The following is a 15,786-nucleotide window of genomic DNA, read 5'->3' as shown; positions in this document are numbered from 1 at the left end:
CTGGAAGGAAAGGAAGGCATCCAGAGAGACCTGGACAGGCTGGAGAAGTGGGCCCATGAAAACCTAGTGAGGTTCAGTGAGGCCAAGTGCAGGGTGCTGCACGTGGGATGGAGCAATCCCAGGTTTTGATACAAACTGGGGGATGATCTCCTTGAGAGCAGCCCTGCGGAGAAGGACTCGAGGGTCCTGGTAGACAAGAAGCTGGACATGAGCCAGCAGTGTGTGCTTGCAGTCTGGAAGGCCAACTGTATCCTGGGTTGCATTAAAAGAGGGGTGGCCAGCAGGGAGAGGGAGGGGATTGTCCCCCCCCCACTCGGCCCTTGTGAGGCCCCATCTGGAGTACTGCGTCCAGGCCTGGGGCCCCCAGCACAGGAAGGACGTGGAGCTCTTGGAGCGGGTCCAGAGGAAGGCCACTAGGATGACCAGAGGGCACCTCTCCTATGAGGAAAGGTTGAGGGAAAGGGAATTGTTCAGTTTGGAGAAGGCTCCAGGACGACCTCGTTGTGGCCTTCCAGTACTTGAAGAGAGAGTATAAACAGAAGAGGGAACGGCTGTTTACAAGGCTGGATCGTGATGGGACAAGAGGGAATGGTTTTAGAGAGGGGAGATTTAGGTTAGATATTAGGAGGACGTTTTTCACGCAGAGGCTGGTGACGCACTGAAATAGGTTGCCCAAGGAGGTTGTGGATGCCCCATCCCTTCAAGCAATCAAGGCCAGGCTGGATGTGGCTCTGGGCAGCCTGGTCTAGTGGCTGACGACCCTGCACACAGCAGGGGGGTTGAACCTGGATGATCATGGTGGTACTTTTCAACTCAGGCCACTCTATCATCCTATGAGTCTATGATTCTGTGATATATTTAGCGTACATGGGGGTAGCGAGGCCCTACAGAGGGATCTGGATAGGCTGGGTAGCCGGGCTGAAGCCAATGGGATGAGGTTCAACAAGACCAAATGTCGGGTCCTGCACTTTGGCCACAACAACCCCAGGCAACAGTACAGGCTTGGGGCAGAGTGGCTGGAAGACTGTGTCGAGGAAATGAACCTGGGGGTATTGATTGATGCTAGACTGAACACGAGCCAGCAGTGTGCCCAGGAGGCCAAGAAGGCCAATGGCATCCTCCTGGCTTGTATCAGAAATAGTGTGGCCAGCAGGAACAGGGAAGTAATTGTCCCCCTGTACTCAGCCCTGGTGAGGCCGCACCTCGAGTACTGTGTCCAGTTTTGGGCCCTCACTGCAAGAAAGACATCGAGGCCCTGGAGCTTGTACAAAGAAGGGCAACAAAGCTGGTGAGGGGTCTGGAGCACAGGCCTTATGAGGAGCAGCTGAAGGAGCTGGGATTGTTCATCCAACCTTGGTGATTCTATGATTCTGTATAAGGCATAAATCTTCTTTTAATTCTTAAAATATTTTAAAATATTTTCCTCTGAGCGTCCCATGAAAATCAGTGTTACTTTGCAGCAATCATCTGAATGTTTTTGTGTATCTTGTGTCAGTGAAGAAACTTGACCAAACAAACCCCAACAACAAAACAGAGAGAATGGCATCGATCTCTAGACCTCACCGACATGTTACAGACAAATTCAACAAATGAGAGCAGGCAAAAAGAAGAACGGAGCCTGAAAGATGCTCCTGCCTCTTCATAAATGAAACATCAGCCCAGAAGTAAACTTGACAGACAGTGACTTTGTAATGCAAGAAGCGCAGAGCACAAGCAAAAATTGTGTAACACTTTCAGATTCTCTGAGGCTGGATCCAGGGCTCGCATGTCCCCTCGGTTATCAGCAAGCCCCTTCCATTTCAACCTGACTTCTGCGTCTATCTGTTATGCCTCTCTCTTTCTGATCCCTGAAATGATCTCCAGCATATTGGCTTGATAAAGAATAAAGAACAAGGCTTCCGGGGGAAGAGAGAAAAAGTGTTACAGAGCAGCACTGATAAGATGAGTAAATATTACAAAAAAAGGAAGAAGAGCCAACGGAGTACAATTTTACCCAGACCACCCCAATGGACAGGGACACCAAGGGGAGGCCAAGGCATCAGCTGCACCTCTATGGAGAGAGGAGAGATGTGAAAACAGATAGTGTTCTCCATGGCAACGTGACATGGTGAGATTTCAGCCAAGACTTGCTTTGTCTGATGGACAACAGGTTGATCATGAGCCAGCAGTGTGCTCTGTGGTCGGGAAGATCAGCAGTAACCTGGGGTGCACTAAAAAAAGGGTGGCCAGCAGGTTGAGGGAGGTGATTCCCTCTGTTCTGCCCTGGTGTGGCCACATCTGGAGCACTGTGTGCGCGCCAGGCTCCTTGCTGTGTTGCCCAGCAATGGCACAAGAGGCAACAGGCACACACTGGACCACAGGGAGTTACTCTGGAACATGAGGAAGAACTTCCCTGTGAGGGCGGCAGAGCACTGGAGGAAGCTGCCCGGAGGGGCTGCGGAGTCTCCTTCTCAGGAGATCATCAGCATCTGCTTGGATGCTTTCCTCAGCAATCTAACCTAGGGAATCTGCTTTAGCAGACGGTTGGGCTGGATGATCTCGAGAGGTCATTTCCAGCCTCTTCAGTTCTGTGATTCTGTGATGTTGCACCTAAGCACCTTTGTCTGTCCCGCCTTTTGCAGATGGACCTGGGGTCTGCCCTGGTGGTAATCTCATTTCATACTGTCTTTGACTCAGCTTGCAGCTGTAACTTCAGCCTGGCTATGGTCAAGCAAAGAATAGGCTTGTTACTGAGCAGGTTTCTTTTTTAAGTAGAACAGCAGCTTGTCTACAGAAGGTGTAGGCCAAGTTTTAGTGTCTTCTGACGCAGCGGATGAAGGATTATCTGCTGGGCCCAAATGCTGGGCAGAGCTGACCTAAGCAAGAGGTTTAAAATGGCGCGCAAACAGTGACAGGGGATGCAGGTGATCCGTAGGGCAGAGAACAGAAATATTAAACAGAGCAAATTTGGGAGGAGCCTCCTGGTCATTTATTTTCAAGAAAGAAGCAGGCTTCATAGGGATGCAGAGCACAGCAATCCTGTGCTGTGAGAAGGAAGATCGCTGAGTCTAGCAGACAAAACCTCACACAGGTGAGGTGCCTCCCAGCAGAAGCACAACAGCCTGGGCAGTCCAGCTGCTCTCAGGCCCACTTCCAAAGCGTTCTGGCTAAGCGGGCGCACACATCTCTCCTGCTGAGGAGTTTGGTCTACACCATTTGAACCGGGGTCCAGAGCCAGCCCCGCCCGGGCGGGGCAGCGTGTCACAGTGGGGCCCTTTGTGACACGTCCCTGTGTCACCCAGGCATAGCTGGCACCGACACGGCAGCCCCGCAGTGTCCGTCAGGACAGCGAGGAGACAGGGCAGCAGTGTGCGGGTCTGGCGAGGAGCCCCCCGAGCGCAGCCCACGTCGTTTTCCTCAACCCCCGGCAGCCCCGCGGCTGCCCCCTCCCCACCCTCAGCTCTCATCCAGCAGGATGGAGGAGAGACCCCCCAGCAGCCCCAGGGTAGCCTGGGAGGAGAGTGGGGCTCCCCGGGAGAGGAAACCTCCACCGGAGCCCTACGAAGTGACCGAGGTGCAGCCGCTGCGTGCTGGTGAGTGAGAGCCCCCAGCGTGGTGGGCAGGCCTGGGGCAGCGAGTCCCCCTGCTCAACACCAGGGCCCCTTGTCCTGACAGGCACAGGCAGACTGTGCCAGGGAGCGGGCCCAGGGCTGGAGAGGGCAGAGCTCCTTCCTCTGCTCGCGCCTGCCTTTGGCCCCTCTACAGCGCTGCTCACTCTCCCCCTTGCTTAGATGCTGACTGGCTGCCTGTGTATGCAGTGGAAAAAGAGGCTGTAGATTACATCGAAGCCTATGTCAACATGGAGGAAAAGGTAACTGCAGCCGTCTCCATCTTGGCTGTGCCTGCATCTCCAGACGGTCCCTCGGGCTCAGCCTTCAGGCTGCTGGCTGGGCACAGCTGCTGCTGCCCTCCAGGCATCCCGCACTGCTCCGCAGCCCACAGCGCTCCGTCGTCCCCCTGGCCGTGGCTCTCCCTGCTCACACTCCTTGGTCTCTGTGTGCCTCCCAGGATCTGGTGCAGAAGATGCAGTTCCTGAACTGCATTTGCCTACTCTGCAGCAATGCCAGAAGGAAACGCTTGACAGCGAGCCTGGATATCTTCAGCTTCCTAAACAATCTGCCAGAGCACATTGAGGTGAGGGGACACGGCGCCCTGGTACCTGCACCCTGTGAGGAGGACAGGGCAGGGGGAGAGGGAGGCAGGGAAATCGTGCACGGACACCAAGGTGCCCCAGCTGGGACTCCAGGTGTTGCTGAGACCTCAGCAGTGGAGGTGGACAGCAGCATGTGTGTGCCAGGGCTGGTTAAGGGGCACGGGGGCTACGCGGGCCCTACCAGCCGGTGCCGGGTTTGCTGGTGCTGGGTGCTGGCAGCTGCCGGGTGCCATCCTGGTTGTGCTATGCAGGTTCTGTTGTGCGAGGAGCCCAGGGAGCAGCTGACCACAGCACTGAGATACCACTGCATGAATGCTATTGCTGCCTTGAGGTACCTGCCCAGCCCCTGCTTTGGCCAGCACAACCCCAGGGCCCTGTTCCTGTTCCACCCCTGCCTCAGCATCGAGGTACTGCTCCTAGCAACAGTGTCTCTCTATTTGCAGCGAAGCGACGGCAATTTCAGAGAGCGAAATATTACATCTCTTAAACGTGTGCTTCAGTGTCATCTTCAACCTTCCTCCAAAAGAAAACCTGAACATTTGCCTCTACAACCATGTATGTACTAGGCAAATTACTGTTGACCCCACGCCTCTGGGCCGCCCCCTGGATTTCTTGTGTCCAGAGATTAATGAAGATATTTGCAGGGCAAGGTAGAAGCCTTGCTTCCCCTCACCCCTCTTACTCTTGCCATGGGGCTGGCAACACTTGGTGCTCGCAGCCTGGTCTGCACACAGCAGCTTTGCAGCCCCAGGGTCTCCCTGTGCATGGATCTGTGGGTGTCTTTCCTTGGCAGCCAGAGGGGTTCACAGCAGTCTCGTGGTTGTGAGGGGGAACTCTGAAAGACTTCCACAACCCACTGTTCTCTTCACAGACCCTGAGTGCTATGGACAACATGCTGTGGATCGTGCTACACAGCCATCCCACCTCCAGCATCGATAAGCAGCTGCAGAGTATCTTTGAGGTCTGTGCACTGTGAAGCTCTGCCCCCAGAGCTCCCTTTAGTAGAATTTGAGCCCTCTCCTTGGAAACGGCACTGGCTGCAGCTGGAGCCAGCAAGGGACCCCAGTGACAGTGGCCCGATGATGGGCTTGGTTCGAGCTCAGGAGAAGCCTGGATGGATGCTGTGATTCCAACCATGAGCTCAGCAGACCTTCTTCTGCTGGGCATAGTAGCTCCCAGACTAACCAGCAGCTCCACTTCTCACAGGTGCTGCTGCCCTTCACCATCTCCAAGAGAAAAACTGTGTGTGAGAGGGCCATGGAGCGGATCCAGAAGCTCTGCGGTTGCACAGCCAGCAGTTTCAGGCAGCAGTTAAGGAGACACGAACATTCCAGCCAGGCACTCTCATTCTTTGCATCCCAGAGCTGCCTCTACAGCTCAGGGCTACCTGCAAGAAAAGCGTGTGCACAGGTGGGAGCCCTCGGCATGCTGTTGACGTGAAGGGAGGATCTTTATCCTTCCTTTTCCTCTGGTCATCCCACTCCAGACAATATTCTCTCACTCAGTCTAACATGTCTTCCCTCCCTTTTTCCTTCTTACTCTAGCCACTTGGAAAGAACCTTCACCCTTCTCAGCGGACAGACATTGTCCTTGCGACCCTTGAGAAGATCACTGGAGACTACAGTTCTGATGAAAAGGAGTGGGCTGAGGCTATACTGGATGTGGTTCGGAGAGACCCTGGAACCTGGCTGATGGATGTAAGCAGTCTGAGGCGGGATTGCCACGCCCTGTGCCCTGCCCTCCACAGCTCTTGGGAATCTCAAGCCATTATAAGGCAGCAAAGAGCTGTGGGAAGGGCAGGAATAACAGAGGCTGTGAAGCAAATGCCTGCGGTACAGCGGCAGCAGCAGTTTCCATGTGTCTTCCCACCAGGTGCCAGAGATTCTGGGGTACATCCAGACAAACCTGAAAATAGAGAGCACATCAGTTCAGCAAATCCTGTTCTCGGTGCTTGATTTGCTGGCCATTCAGTTTCCCAAGGATGTGCTGAGGAGTATGCTGACCGACCTTCCACAAACTGACAGGTATCAGCCCAGACAACCCCACACACTTGTTCCATGTGAAGAGCAGGGACCAGTGATGCTCTGGTTGCCAGAGCCAAGGAAAGCTGCAGGAAGGACATCCCGAGGAGCAGGTCCTCCATCCTGCTGTGCCTTCCAGTGCTGCTGGGCCGCTCAGGGCCGAAGCAGCCAATGCCGACCATGGCAGCCCAGAGGCCCCTGTCACACTCCTGCCCTGCCCCTTGCAAAAGGCCATCCCAGCCTCTCCTGCTGGCCCAGGCTGGGCCCCCAGGCCTCCCCACGCACGCGGGGCAGCAGCACAGCCTGGGGCCTGCTGCGCCTGCCTGAGCCATGGCACTGTGGCTGAGGCAGCCCTACTGACACAGCATTGCTCTTTCTTTGAAGCACTACCCTGGACATGTGGAGCAGCGTGCTTCCCGTGCTGAAAACGTCAGAGCACATCTTGGACGAACTGAGCAATGTTCTCCAGGACCAGCGGTTGTGTGAGAACTGTAACGTCACCACAGCGGAGTTGAGCCTCCTTCGCTTGACTGTGAGTTTCCAGACAAGGCACCGTGCACTCCTTCGGGGCACTCTCTGCCCAGCTCCCTGCCTCCGCGTGTCTTGCTGCCCAGCCTGGAAACCTATTCCCTCCCCTCCCCTCCCCTCCCCTCCCCTCCCCTCCCCTCCCCTCCCCTCCCCTCCCCTGAGGCAGGGCTGTTGCAGAGTCAGAGCCCTGGCTGGGGCCTGGGAGAGCCGTTGCCTCCATGCAGGCTGAGCCGGCTCTAGTGCCCGTGGCCACCCATGGCTGCTGCCTCCTTTGTGCCAGCTCCTGCTGGTCAAGCGCTCCTCAAAGGCTTCAGAAGGTCAGAGGGCAGGAGGAGCAGGCCAGAAAGTCATCCTGCATAGCGCTAGGTCTGGGGGGCAGAGGGATGGTGTGGCCCTCCAAAGGTGCTGGGGAGATACCGCCCCAGGCCAGGCGGTGTCTCCCCAGTGCCCTGCCCCGAGCTGCCAGAGGAGCCAGGAGCTGCACGGTGCAGGGAGTCCTGCTGCCTCTGCCTGGCGCTCACTGCTGCCTTTGTTTCAGGTGATGCATCCCACAGAAGAGAACATGCAGCAGCTGTGTCAGCCAGCATGTCTCCAGAGGCTTCTGAAAATCGAAAGCCTGCCACTTCTCTGGCTGGTGCTCACAGGCCTTGTCCTGCTGTCCGAGAGACCTGAGACGGTGAGCAGGACCTAGTCAAATGAAGCCCTCCTGCTGGCAGCCCGGCACTGGGGCGGTGCGCAACACTGTGCCTTGGCCTTGCCTGAGACTCAGGAGGTGGGGTGGTGGCCGTGGTGGGGCCTGGTGTCTGCCTGGGGAGATTTCCAGATGGGTTGGGTTCTAGATGGGTTACCAGGAGGCCTGTTGGCAAAGGGGGTGTCTGAGCAGGGGGCACAGAGTCTTTGCTCACCTGTCCTCCTTCTCCTACCTTCCCCATCACTGTAAGTGCACGCCTGGCCACCATCTGCTGGATTCTACTGCTGCCGTTCCTGTGGCAGCTGCCAGCAAGCAAAGCGTGTGGCTGCTGCTCTGTACTCAGAGTTTTTAGGCCGGGGTGGCCACTGCCCTCTTGATGAAAAGGAAATTGTGTGTTTTGTACAGGCAGGAGTGATACGGGCCCTGCTTCCAGAAGTCATGGAGACCCTGCGCTTTGCCAGCACGCCCATTACTCTGAAGGTGCTCAATATCTTCAGAAATGTAATGCGCAATCTGGGGAAGAGGCAGGCCAGTCCCATTGCTCTGCAGCTGGCTGAGAAGATTCTGCCTCTTTTTAATCACGTAAGTCTGCTGTGGGAGGCTGAGCGCCGTGGGAGGGTGCTGGACAGGAGGGCCATCGCCTTTCTTTGCTTCTCCAGGCTCTTGAGAATGAGATGGGTTACTTTCTGACCCTCCAGTGCTCCCTTTTCTACCAGCGCCAGGCATTCTCTCCAGGTACCACAGCAGGGATGTGGAGGCTTAGCACGCAGCGCGTGCGCCAGAGGCATTGCCGAGGGCCAGCCCTGTCTCCTCCTTGTCTCTCCCGGTGCCTGGGGAGCTCTGCTTTGACCTGGTGGGGTGGCTGGGGGAGCACTCTGAGGCACAGACGTTCCGTGCTGGAAACCTGTTGCACTGCTTTGCACGACCACACTGCGCCTTTGTGCAGAATGTGGCTCCTAAACATCTCCTTTCTCATCAGCCATGCCTACGCTTGTGCTCCCCACGGGCAGTGAGAGTGTGTTGCTGAGGTCCTCCTGTTTCTTCCCTCAGGTGTCAAGTGAGGTGCGAGAAGGTTCCATCCGCCTCTTCAAAGAAGTGATGGATGCTGTGGTGTGGTGTAAGAAGGGAAACATGAAGAAGGCCGTGCGCAGGGGCCTGCTCCCTCTGCTCTTTCAGATGAGCGACGAGACCCCGAGCGTAGCACAGGTACGAATTTCAGACTTGACCAATATACGGGCAAGGGTGTGCTGACACCTCAGCGGCGGTCTGGGAACTGAGAGCGAGTTCAGCATGCATTCAGACACTGGGAAGTGGGTCTGTGGTGCCATCTCCCTGCATCTGTTGTTCTGTAGGCATCTGGGGAAGCCCTCGTGGCGTGTGCCAAGTTCCTGAAGTGGAAGGAGCTCAAGCACCAGGCCCGGGAGGAGAACACAGTGGGGATCAGGATGTGTTTGGTAAGGACAATCACACAACCCCCACCTTTTAGCTGGGGGAAAGGGGATGTTGGCAGGAGGGGTTGCACCAGCAGCAGCCGGGGAGGCTCTGCAAGCCCCATGCTTTTCTGCTCTTCTCCAGCTGCAGCAGGACAGGAGGAGAGTGGAAGGCTACCTGTGGCAGAGCCTGCCATACCTGAAGGATTCTCAGGCCTCCTTGCGATGCGAGGCTGTCACATTCCTTGGTGAGCACAACCCCTGGGTCCTTCTTTGGGCCTTGCCCTGGCAGCAAGGCCCAGCTCTTCAGCCCCCAGATACACCCTGCCCATGCTGGTGGCCGTGATGGGAGCCTTGCTCAGGTCCCCACTCAGGCACCCTCCCTGCCTGTGGCACGGGAGGGGAAGCAGCTGGGCTGGCTGGGCTGCAGCCTGTGCTCCGGGGAGCGTGTTGGGGAGTGGGGGTCTGACGGGTAGTCTTTCCCTAGGGCTGGCTGTGCAGCACTCCAGGGAACAAAGTGAGGAAATGCTGAATGAAATCTGCAATGGTGAGTGTGCGCAGTGCTGTGTGTGCTGGGCAGGTGGGGCACTCCTGAGCAGTGGCTTCCAGCTGGTCTCTCAGTCTCACGTGCTCCTCCTGGCCGGGAAGAACAATGAGGAGGGCTGGCACAGTCCGGAGGGGATGCCGCTTGGTCTCTGCAGGTGCGTGGGTTTCATCTCTGCTCTCTTCCCTTCTGTTGCAGCCCTTCAGCCTTTGGAAGATGACGCCCATCCGGCAGTCCGTTCCCTGGCAGCTGGGACAATCCAGATGCTGAGACATGAAAGGCAGCAGGCGGCATCAGCACGGAGCAGGCTCGCAGCGCTTTGCTGCTGGCCCTGCATCGCCATCTGAAATGTAATTCTTGTACCCTAACGTTGCTAGGGCAAGCATTCCTGTCAGGCAAGGCAGACCCCCTTAACAATGGAAGGCGCCCAGGGGCATGGAAGCCTTGAAACAGAGAAAGGAGCCTAGCTGGCTAGACCTGGGTCTGTAGTTAGAGACTGACTAGGGTGCCAGAATCTTCTGGGCTCTGCAGCCCAGCAGGCCCTGTCCCTGGCGGTGCAGCTTGGTGGTTCTCGGTGACGCGAGGCCCCTGTGCTGGGGCCCAGCCCAGCACCTGAGCCAGGCATCTTCTGCCAAGGGTACTTTCAGACCCTCCAGTGCTCCCTTTTCTACCAGCGCCAGGCATTCTCTCCAGGTACCACAGCAGGGATGTGGAGGCCCAGCACGCAGCGCGTGCCCCGGAGGCATTGCCGAGGGCCAGCCCTGTCTCCTCCTTGTCTCTCCCGGTGCCTGGGGAGCTCTGCTTTGACCTGGTGGGGTGGCTGGGGGAGCACTCTGAGGCACAGGCATTCCGTGCTGGAAACCTGTTGCACTGCTTTGCACGACCGCACTGCGCCTTTGTGCAGAATGTGGCTCCAAAACATCTCCTTTCTCATCAGCCATGCCTACGCTTGTGCTCCCCACGGGCAGTGAGAGTGTGTTGCTGAGGTCCTCCTGTTTCTTCCCTCAGGTGTCAAGTGAGGTGCGAGAAGGTTCCATCCGCCTCTTCAAAGAAGTGATGGATGCTGTGGTGTGGCGTGAGAAGGCAAACATGAAGAAGGCTGTGCGCAGGGGCCTGCTCCCTCTGCTCTTTCAGTTGAGCAGCGACAAAGAATGATTCTGCAAAGCTTCTTTGCTGACATTTAGCTCTTAAAATAACGACATTATTTTTAGTATCCTACGTTATTTTATACATTTTATGTTTTGTTAGTTTTGTATTAAATTATATTTTTACATTTAAATATTTTTGTAATAAAATATATTTTTATATTTATATATATTCTAATGTTTTCTATTTTATTATTAGTATTGCATTAGAGATGCTCCCTTACATCCATATTCTTGGTTCAAGCAGCAGTGTCTTCCCACAGTTCAGCTGCCCAAATGGGTTGAGCGAATGAAGCAGAACCTCTATATGCTCCACTCCAGAGTCCAAGAGGTCAGCCTCAGGTATCTCCTGGGGCCTCTCTCCAGCAGGAGTCTAGAGGATGGTTTTTGCAGCGTGTCCCATCCTTACCGGCCCCAGGGCCGTGGCACAGGCTCTCTCCTGTTTACTTTGCTCAAAAGCCCGCTGCTGCTCGGGGCCCCACCTAACATTCTTCTTCTTCTGCATCACCTGATCAAGAGGGCTTAAAACGAGGCTATTGCTCAGAACATGCATTCTTCAAAAGCCCACTGTGCCCAGAAAAGGTTCTATCCTTTTCTTACTAGTGAGGGGGAGACGTAGCTGTAATCTTGTTGACCACATCCACTGGGATGTGACGATGCCCATCGTGCCATTTTATACCTAGCAAATGAATTTCCTGTGCAGGTCCTTTCACTTTGCTTCACTTAATAGCAAAACCCGCTCACAGAACCTTCTGAATTATTCTCTCCCCTTTCTCAAAAAATTCCCCTGCCGTCTTGTCCACACAATAACGTCATCAATGTACTGTAAGTGCTCGGGAGCACCGCCCTTTTCCACTGCAATTTGGATCCATCTCTGGCAAACTGCTGGGCTGTGTTTCCATCCCTGCAGCAAACAGTTCCAGGAGAAAACAAATTGTGGCCTGCACTCCACGGCCCAAGGAATGGGCCCAACCACTTGCCTGCTTCTGACTCCAGTTCGTACCGGAGTTCTAGCATGTCCGGCACAGCTGAGATGTTGGATGATACGGGTAGGGAGGAAATCAACCTGATCTGCCCCTTCAGTAGGCCGTTTTGAAAATCCCGATTGTCGTCAGGTGTCTCTGAGTTCATCGGGCTCATCATGATGAGGCACGGTATACATTTCCTCCATCGTATCTTCCTGTTTGCTCTCCATTCTATCCAGTCTTTCAGTTGCTTTCAAAATGGCTGAAACATTGGCTTGTGCTCGAAGTCATGAAGCCTACTAATCGGTTTGAATAAAAGGGGTCTTCTTTGCCCTCTGACATGCATTCCTGCTGGTGTATTGGCATTCTTTTCTGGTGCAGTTCTTGTAAGTTGATGCCACAGACTTGGTGTACACCTGACTCTCTCAGGATGATGCTCTTGGTGTGGATCACCAGGAACAAACGTGGGCTCATGTAGCATTTCCCTCATGGCGCATTCTCTGAAATAATTGATGCTTTTTTCCGTAGCAGTCCATTTCTTTATCTCAGGCATTGGATCATCTTTGTAGGGGTCCAAAAATGGTATCAGAATGCAAGTTAACCCAGTACAGTACCATATAATTGGAATTGAGGCTAATAAATCAAATCCAATGAGAGACAGTGTCCTGAACCAAAGGCCTGACTCTAATGCTGAAGTTGAGACGGTCAGGGAGCTCACACTGCAGAGACAAGCAGTAAAAAAAGGGGACAGTCTCGTGACTCATGAGCAGAGAGCTCCGGCTCTCTCAGCCTGTCCTTGCAGGGGAGCTGCTCCAGCCCTCTGATCATCCTTGTGGTCCTTCTCTGGACCCGCTCCAACAGCCGCGTGTCCTTCTTGTGCTGGGGGCCCCTGAACTGCATGCAGTACTCCAGGTGGGTTCTCACGAGAGCGGAATAGAGGGGCAGAATCACCTCCCTCGACCTGCTGGTCGTGCTTCTTCTGATGCGGCCCAGGATCCAGGTGGCCTTCTGGGCTGCAAGCGCACGCTGCTGACTCGTGTTAGTCTTTCATCAACCGACATCCCCAAATCCTTCTCCTCAGGGCTGCTCCCAAGCTATTCACCGCCCAAGCTGTATCAGTGCTTGGGACTGCCCCGACCCAGGTGCAGGACCTGGTACTTGGCCTTGTTGAATTGCATGAGGTTGGCACGGGCCCACCTCTCAAGCCTGCCCAGCTCCCTCTGAATCGCGTCCTTTCCCCTGGTGTGTCACCTGCAGTGCTCTGCTTGGTGTCATCTGCAAACTCGCTAAGGGAGCACTCAAACCTGTCCAGGTTGCCTACAGTGATGTTCAATAGCGCTGGACCCGGCACGGATCCCCGAGGAATGCCACTCATCACCAGTCTCCACTTGGACACTGAGGTTTTTTCCAGAACTCACCTAATGTGACCACCCACTCAATTCCCTATCCAGGATGTGGTCCGTCAGTCAAATCCATTTTTCTCCATTTTGGCGGCCAGGATGTTGTGCGGACTTTCTACTGCAAATGGATGGCATCTTCCAGTTCTGGAGTAAGAACAGTGGAAAAAAGCCTTTTGACTGGGCTTCTTAAAGAGACTTCTTAAAGTGTGTATCTTTGCAGTAGTTTTATGAGCGTGTCAAGCATCTTCAGACAAAGATTGCTTTCCCATGGTGCATTTCTTTGTCATTGACTTCAAAGATCAATGTGGAAAGCGTCTGCAATCCTTGTTTTGCAACCTAGCTTCCTTTTGAACACTGGCTGTTAGCTTCTGCAGAAAGCGCACTGTTTTTCTCTTGATTTTAGTATCAGCATGACCCATGCATAGGATAGGACCAAAACCATGTTACTTCCTGCCTTGCAGCAGCCTTTTAACCACAGCTAATTTTTCAGATGTAAGAAAGAGCTGAAGAACTTCTACAGACTTATTTAGTTTAAGTTTTCCGGTGCTGGAATATTTTTGCCACTCCTGCTTCGGATCACACGAAAGTGGAAAAATTAAATCTGAAGGTACTTTTATTCTGTCCACCTGAGTTTGTGCGTGCGTGCGTGTGTGTGTGTGTGTGTGTGTGTGTGTGTTTGTTTGAATGGCATCTGCTCCCCCTCATGAAGAAGGCTTTGGCTGGGAGTACGGTCTAAGGCGCTCAGCTGGAAGGTGCAAAGAAATTCTGCTGATCTACGAGAGCCAGATAACAGGGAAGACACATGCACATCAGAGTTGGTCCATACGAGCCTGAGGTGCCTAGGAATTTGCTCTGTTTGCCAGCAAGCACCAAAGTCTGTCCTGCTCCCTTCTGGCTTGAAACTTACGGAAGCTGGCAATCCAAGCTCCTGACACGCTGTGAGCGGTACCTTGTTTGAGCTGACCTATACATCTGAGTGCCTACATACAGATCTCATGACAAGATTTGAGCAGCTGCATGCCAAAAGTCTGCTCCACTAAATGTATTTAGCAGAGAAGTCAGTTCTGCAGTCCAACACCTGGACCAGTTCCAGTGTGCTGGATGAAGTACTTGCCTTTATCCTAAGGGATTTTCATGCATCTCGAATCCCAACATTTTTCTTCTCTTTAAATTAAGCCCTTGCACACTTGTTTTGTGAACTAAAATGACTTTTACTGTGAATCCAGTAGATGTGCTCAAAGGTGTCCAAACAAAGAAATAGAGACTGCCTATAACTAAGGTACAGAGTCCTTTTTCATGGAATCACAGAATTCTTCAGGTTGGAACAGACCTCTAAGATCATCAAGTCCAGCTCCAGACCATCCCCACCATGCCCAATAACCAAGTCCGTCAGAGCCACCTCTACTCTTCACTTGAATACCTCCAGGGCTGGTGACTCCATAACCTTCCTGGGCTGCCTGTTCCAATGCATCACTACTCTTCTGGAGACATTTGTTTATTTGTTAGTTAATTTTTCTCACCACCTTTTCCAATGTTATCCTTCTCCCATCCTACCTGTCAGTACCTACTGAAAGCCTGGACCAGCTCTAAGACCCATTTTTCCTTTGGGTTCATGAGCCATTTCTCTTAAAGTGATATACTGTTCAGTATATTCAAATAAAGCCAGCACTGAAATCTCATCCGCAGGTGTTATATTAGGACATACGAGTCTTACCTTTTAACTTGCTTGGGCCGCACTGAGTGACAAAGAATTGTCTTGGGCTGCATATACGTAGATTGCTCCTAAAGTAAAGTCTTCTCTTTATTTTCTTGGAATCTTCAACAGATACAGGGGGCAAAAGAACCCTTCGAGAGAGAAAATTTTCAGCTACAAAGCACTATTCTTTCAACAAATTCGCCACTATTAGCTGTGCATTTTCACTAGCAATGTACAAGAGCCTGAATACTGAGCTCAACCATCTGCATCAGTGCAGGTGATCAGCCTCATTGTTGCCACCGTTGAAATGCACCACCCACCACCTCCCTGTGCTCACGCCCACTGGTTGGTCTTCGTAAACATTCAGCAAGTGTCAATGGATGTCAATGGGTTCCATTTTTTCCACATGGAGGAATCTAATCACACCCCTTTCCTTCATCCACACTTCCATGACCTATCTTTTTCTGTCAGACTGTCCCTCTGCTGCCATCTGTTGCAGTACAACAAAATGTAACAGGATACTGGTGGTGAGGTTCAACCTTCACTGCCATATCACCAACATCATAAAATCAGATCCATTACTTTTGGAGCAGCCCTCATATAATATATATACTTAGCTTATATGAGAAACAAAACTTATTTTAAGTTTTAAAATATTTTTGTAAAACTTTAGAAAAGGAAGAGAGCAACAAAGCCACAAAACAACTGGAATATGCCACTTTGTGAAACTAACACATCCGTCTGGTTCAGTGGCACTGGCTGCTATTCTCAGTGAGAACCTCTTTGTCAGATGTTTGACAATAATTGCTCACAAATGCACTCAATGCCAAAGAGGTGATGACATGAATATCACCTGATAGTGAAGCGAGGCATACATTTCTCTGGTAGGCCTATGCTTATTAAACTCCAGCAGAGAGATGTGATCCAATTTTTGAGTTGAAGGTCTGACTGCAACATTGCATTTGCAAAAATGCAGTTATGTCAGCTGAAAATGGAGTCACAAACAGAAAGTGATGACTTTTTCCCCAGTCCAAAGAGAAATGATGGTAAGTCAGAAAGAAAAATTCAAAATCTTGATGCTAGCACTATGAGCTAATTTCTACTTACATCACTGTAGCTGGCAGGACAGCTTAGTCTGAATTGCAGCAAAGCACTTAATGGTGTCCTGTGGAAA

The 15,786-nt window shown here is 53.0% G+C and overlaps 1 protein-coding gene across 1 annotated transcript; it reads left to right on the top strand.

The window, feature by feature from the left end:
- The first annotated feature begins 1,307 nt into the window (after positions 1–1,307).
- Positions 1,308–10,719, top strand: LOC112530684. The gene is made up of 18 exons (XM_040656208.2): positions 1,308–3,572; positions 3,771–3,850; positions 4,048–4,173; positions 4,444–4,523; positions 4,636–4,747; positions 5,064–5,153; positions 5,399–5,602; positions 5,737–5,889; positions 6,065–6,216; positions 6,598–6,745; positions 7,280–7,417; positions 7,838–8,014; positions 8,483–8,638; positions 8,785–8,886; positions 9,008–9,110; positions 9,350–9,409; positions 9,605–9,756; positions 10,415–10,719. Exons 1-17 carry the CDS (start codon positions 3,455–3,457, stop codon positions 9,751–9,753), a joined length of 2,148 nt encoding a protein of 715 aa, XP_040512142.1. The 5' UTR covers positions 1,308–3,454; the 3' UTR covers positions 9,754–9,756; positions 10,415–10,719.
- The last annotated feature ends 5,067 nt before the right edge of the window (positions 10,720–15,786 follow it).

This window comes from Gallus gallus, chromosome Z, assembly GCF_016699485.2.
Source record: "Gallus gallus isolate bGalGal1 chromosome Z, bGalGal1.mat.broiler.GRCg7b, whole genome shotgun sequence".
Classification (NCBI taxonomy): domain Eukaryota; kingdom Metazoa; phylum Chordata; class Aves; order Galliformes; family Phasianidae; genus Gallus; species Gallus gallus.
Note: the sequence above shows the minus strand (reverse complement) of the source record. Positions and strands in the feature narration are given on the sequence as shown.

Bases quoted from the DNA above. Each gene is read 5' to 3' on its own strand.
- LOC112530684 (XM_040656208.2), top strand. From the start codon at position 3,455: ATGGAGGAGAGACCCCCCAGCAGCCCCAGGGTAGCCTGGGAGGAGAGT. The intron at 5,890-6,064 runs GTAAGCAGTCTG...TCTTCCCACCAG, and splicing joins CTGGAACCTGGCTGATGGAT to GTGCCAGAGATTCTGGGGTA. The intron at 6,746-7,279 runs GTGAGTTTCCAG...CCTTTGTTTCAG, and splicing joins TGAGCCTCCTTCGCTTGACT to GTGATGCATCCCACAGAAGA.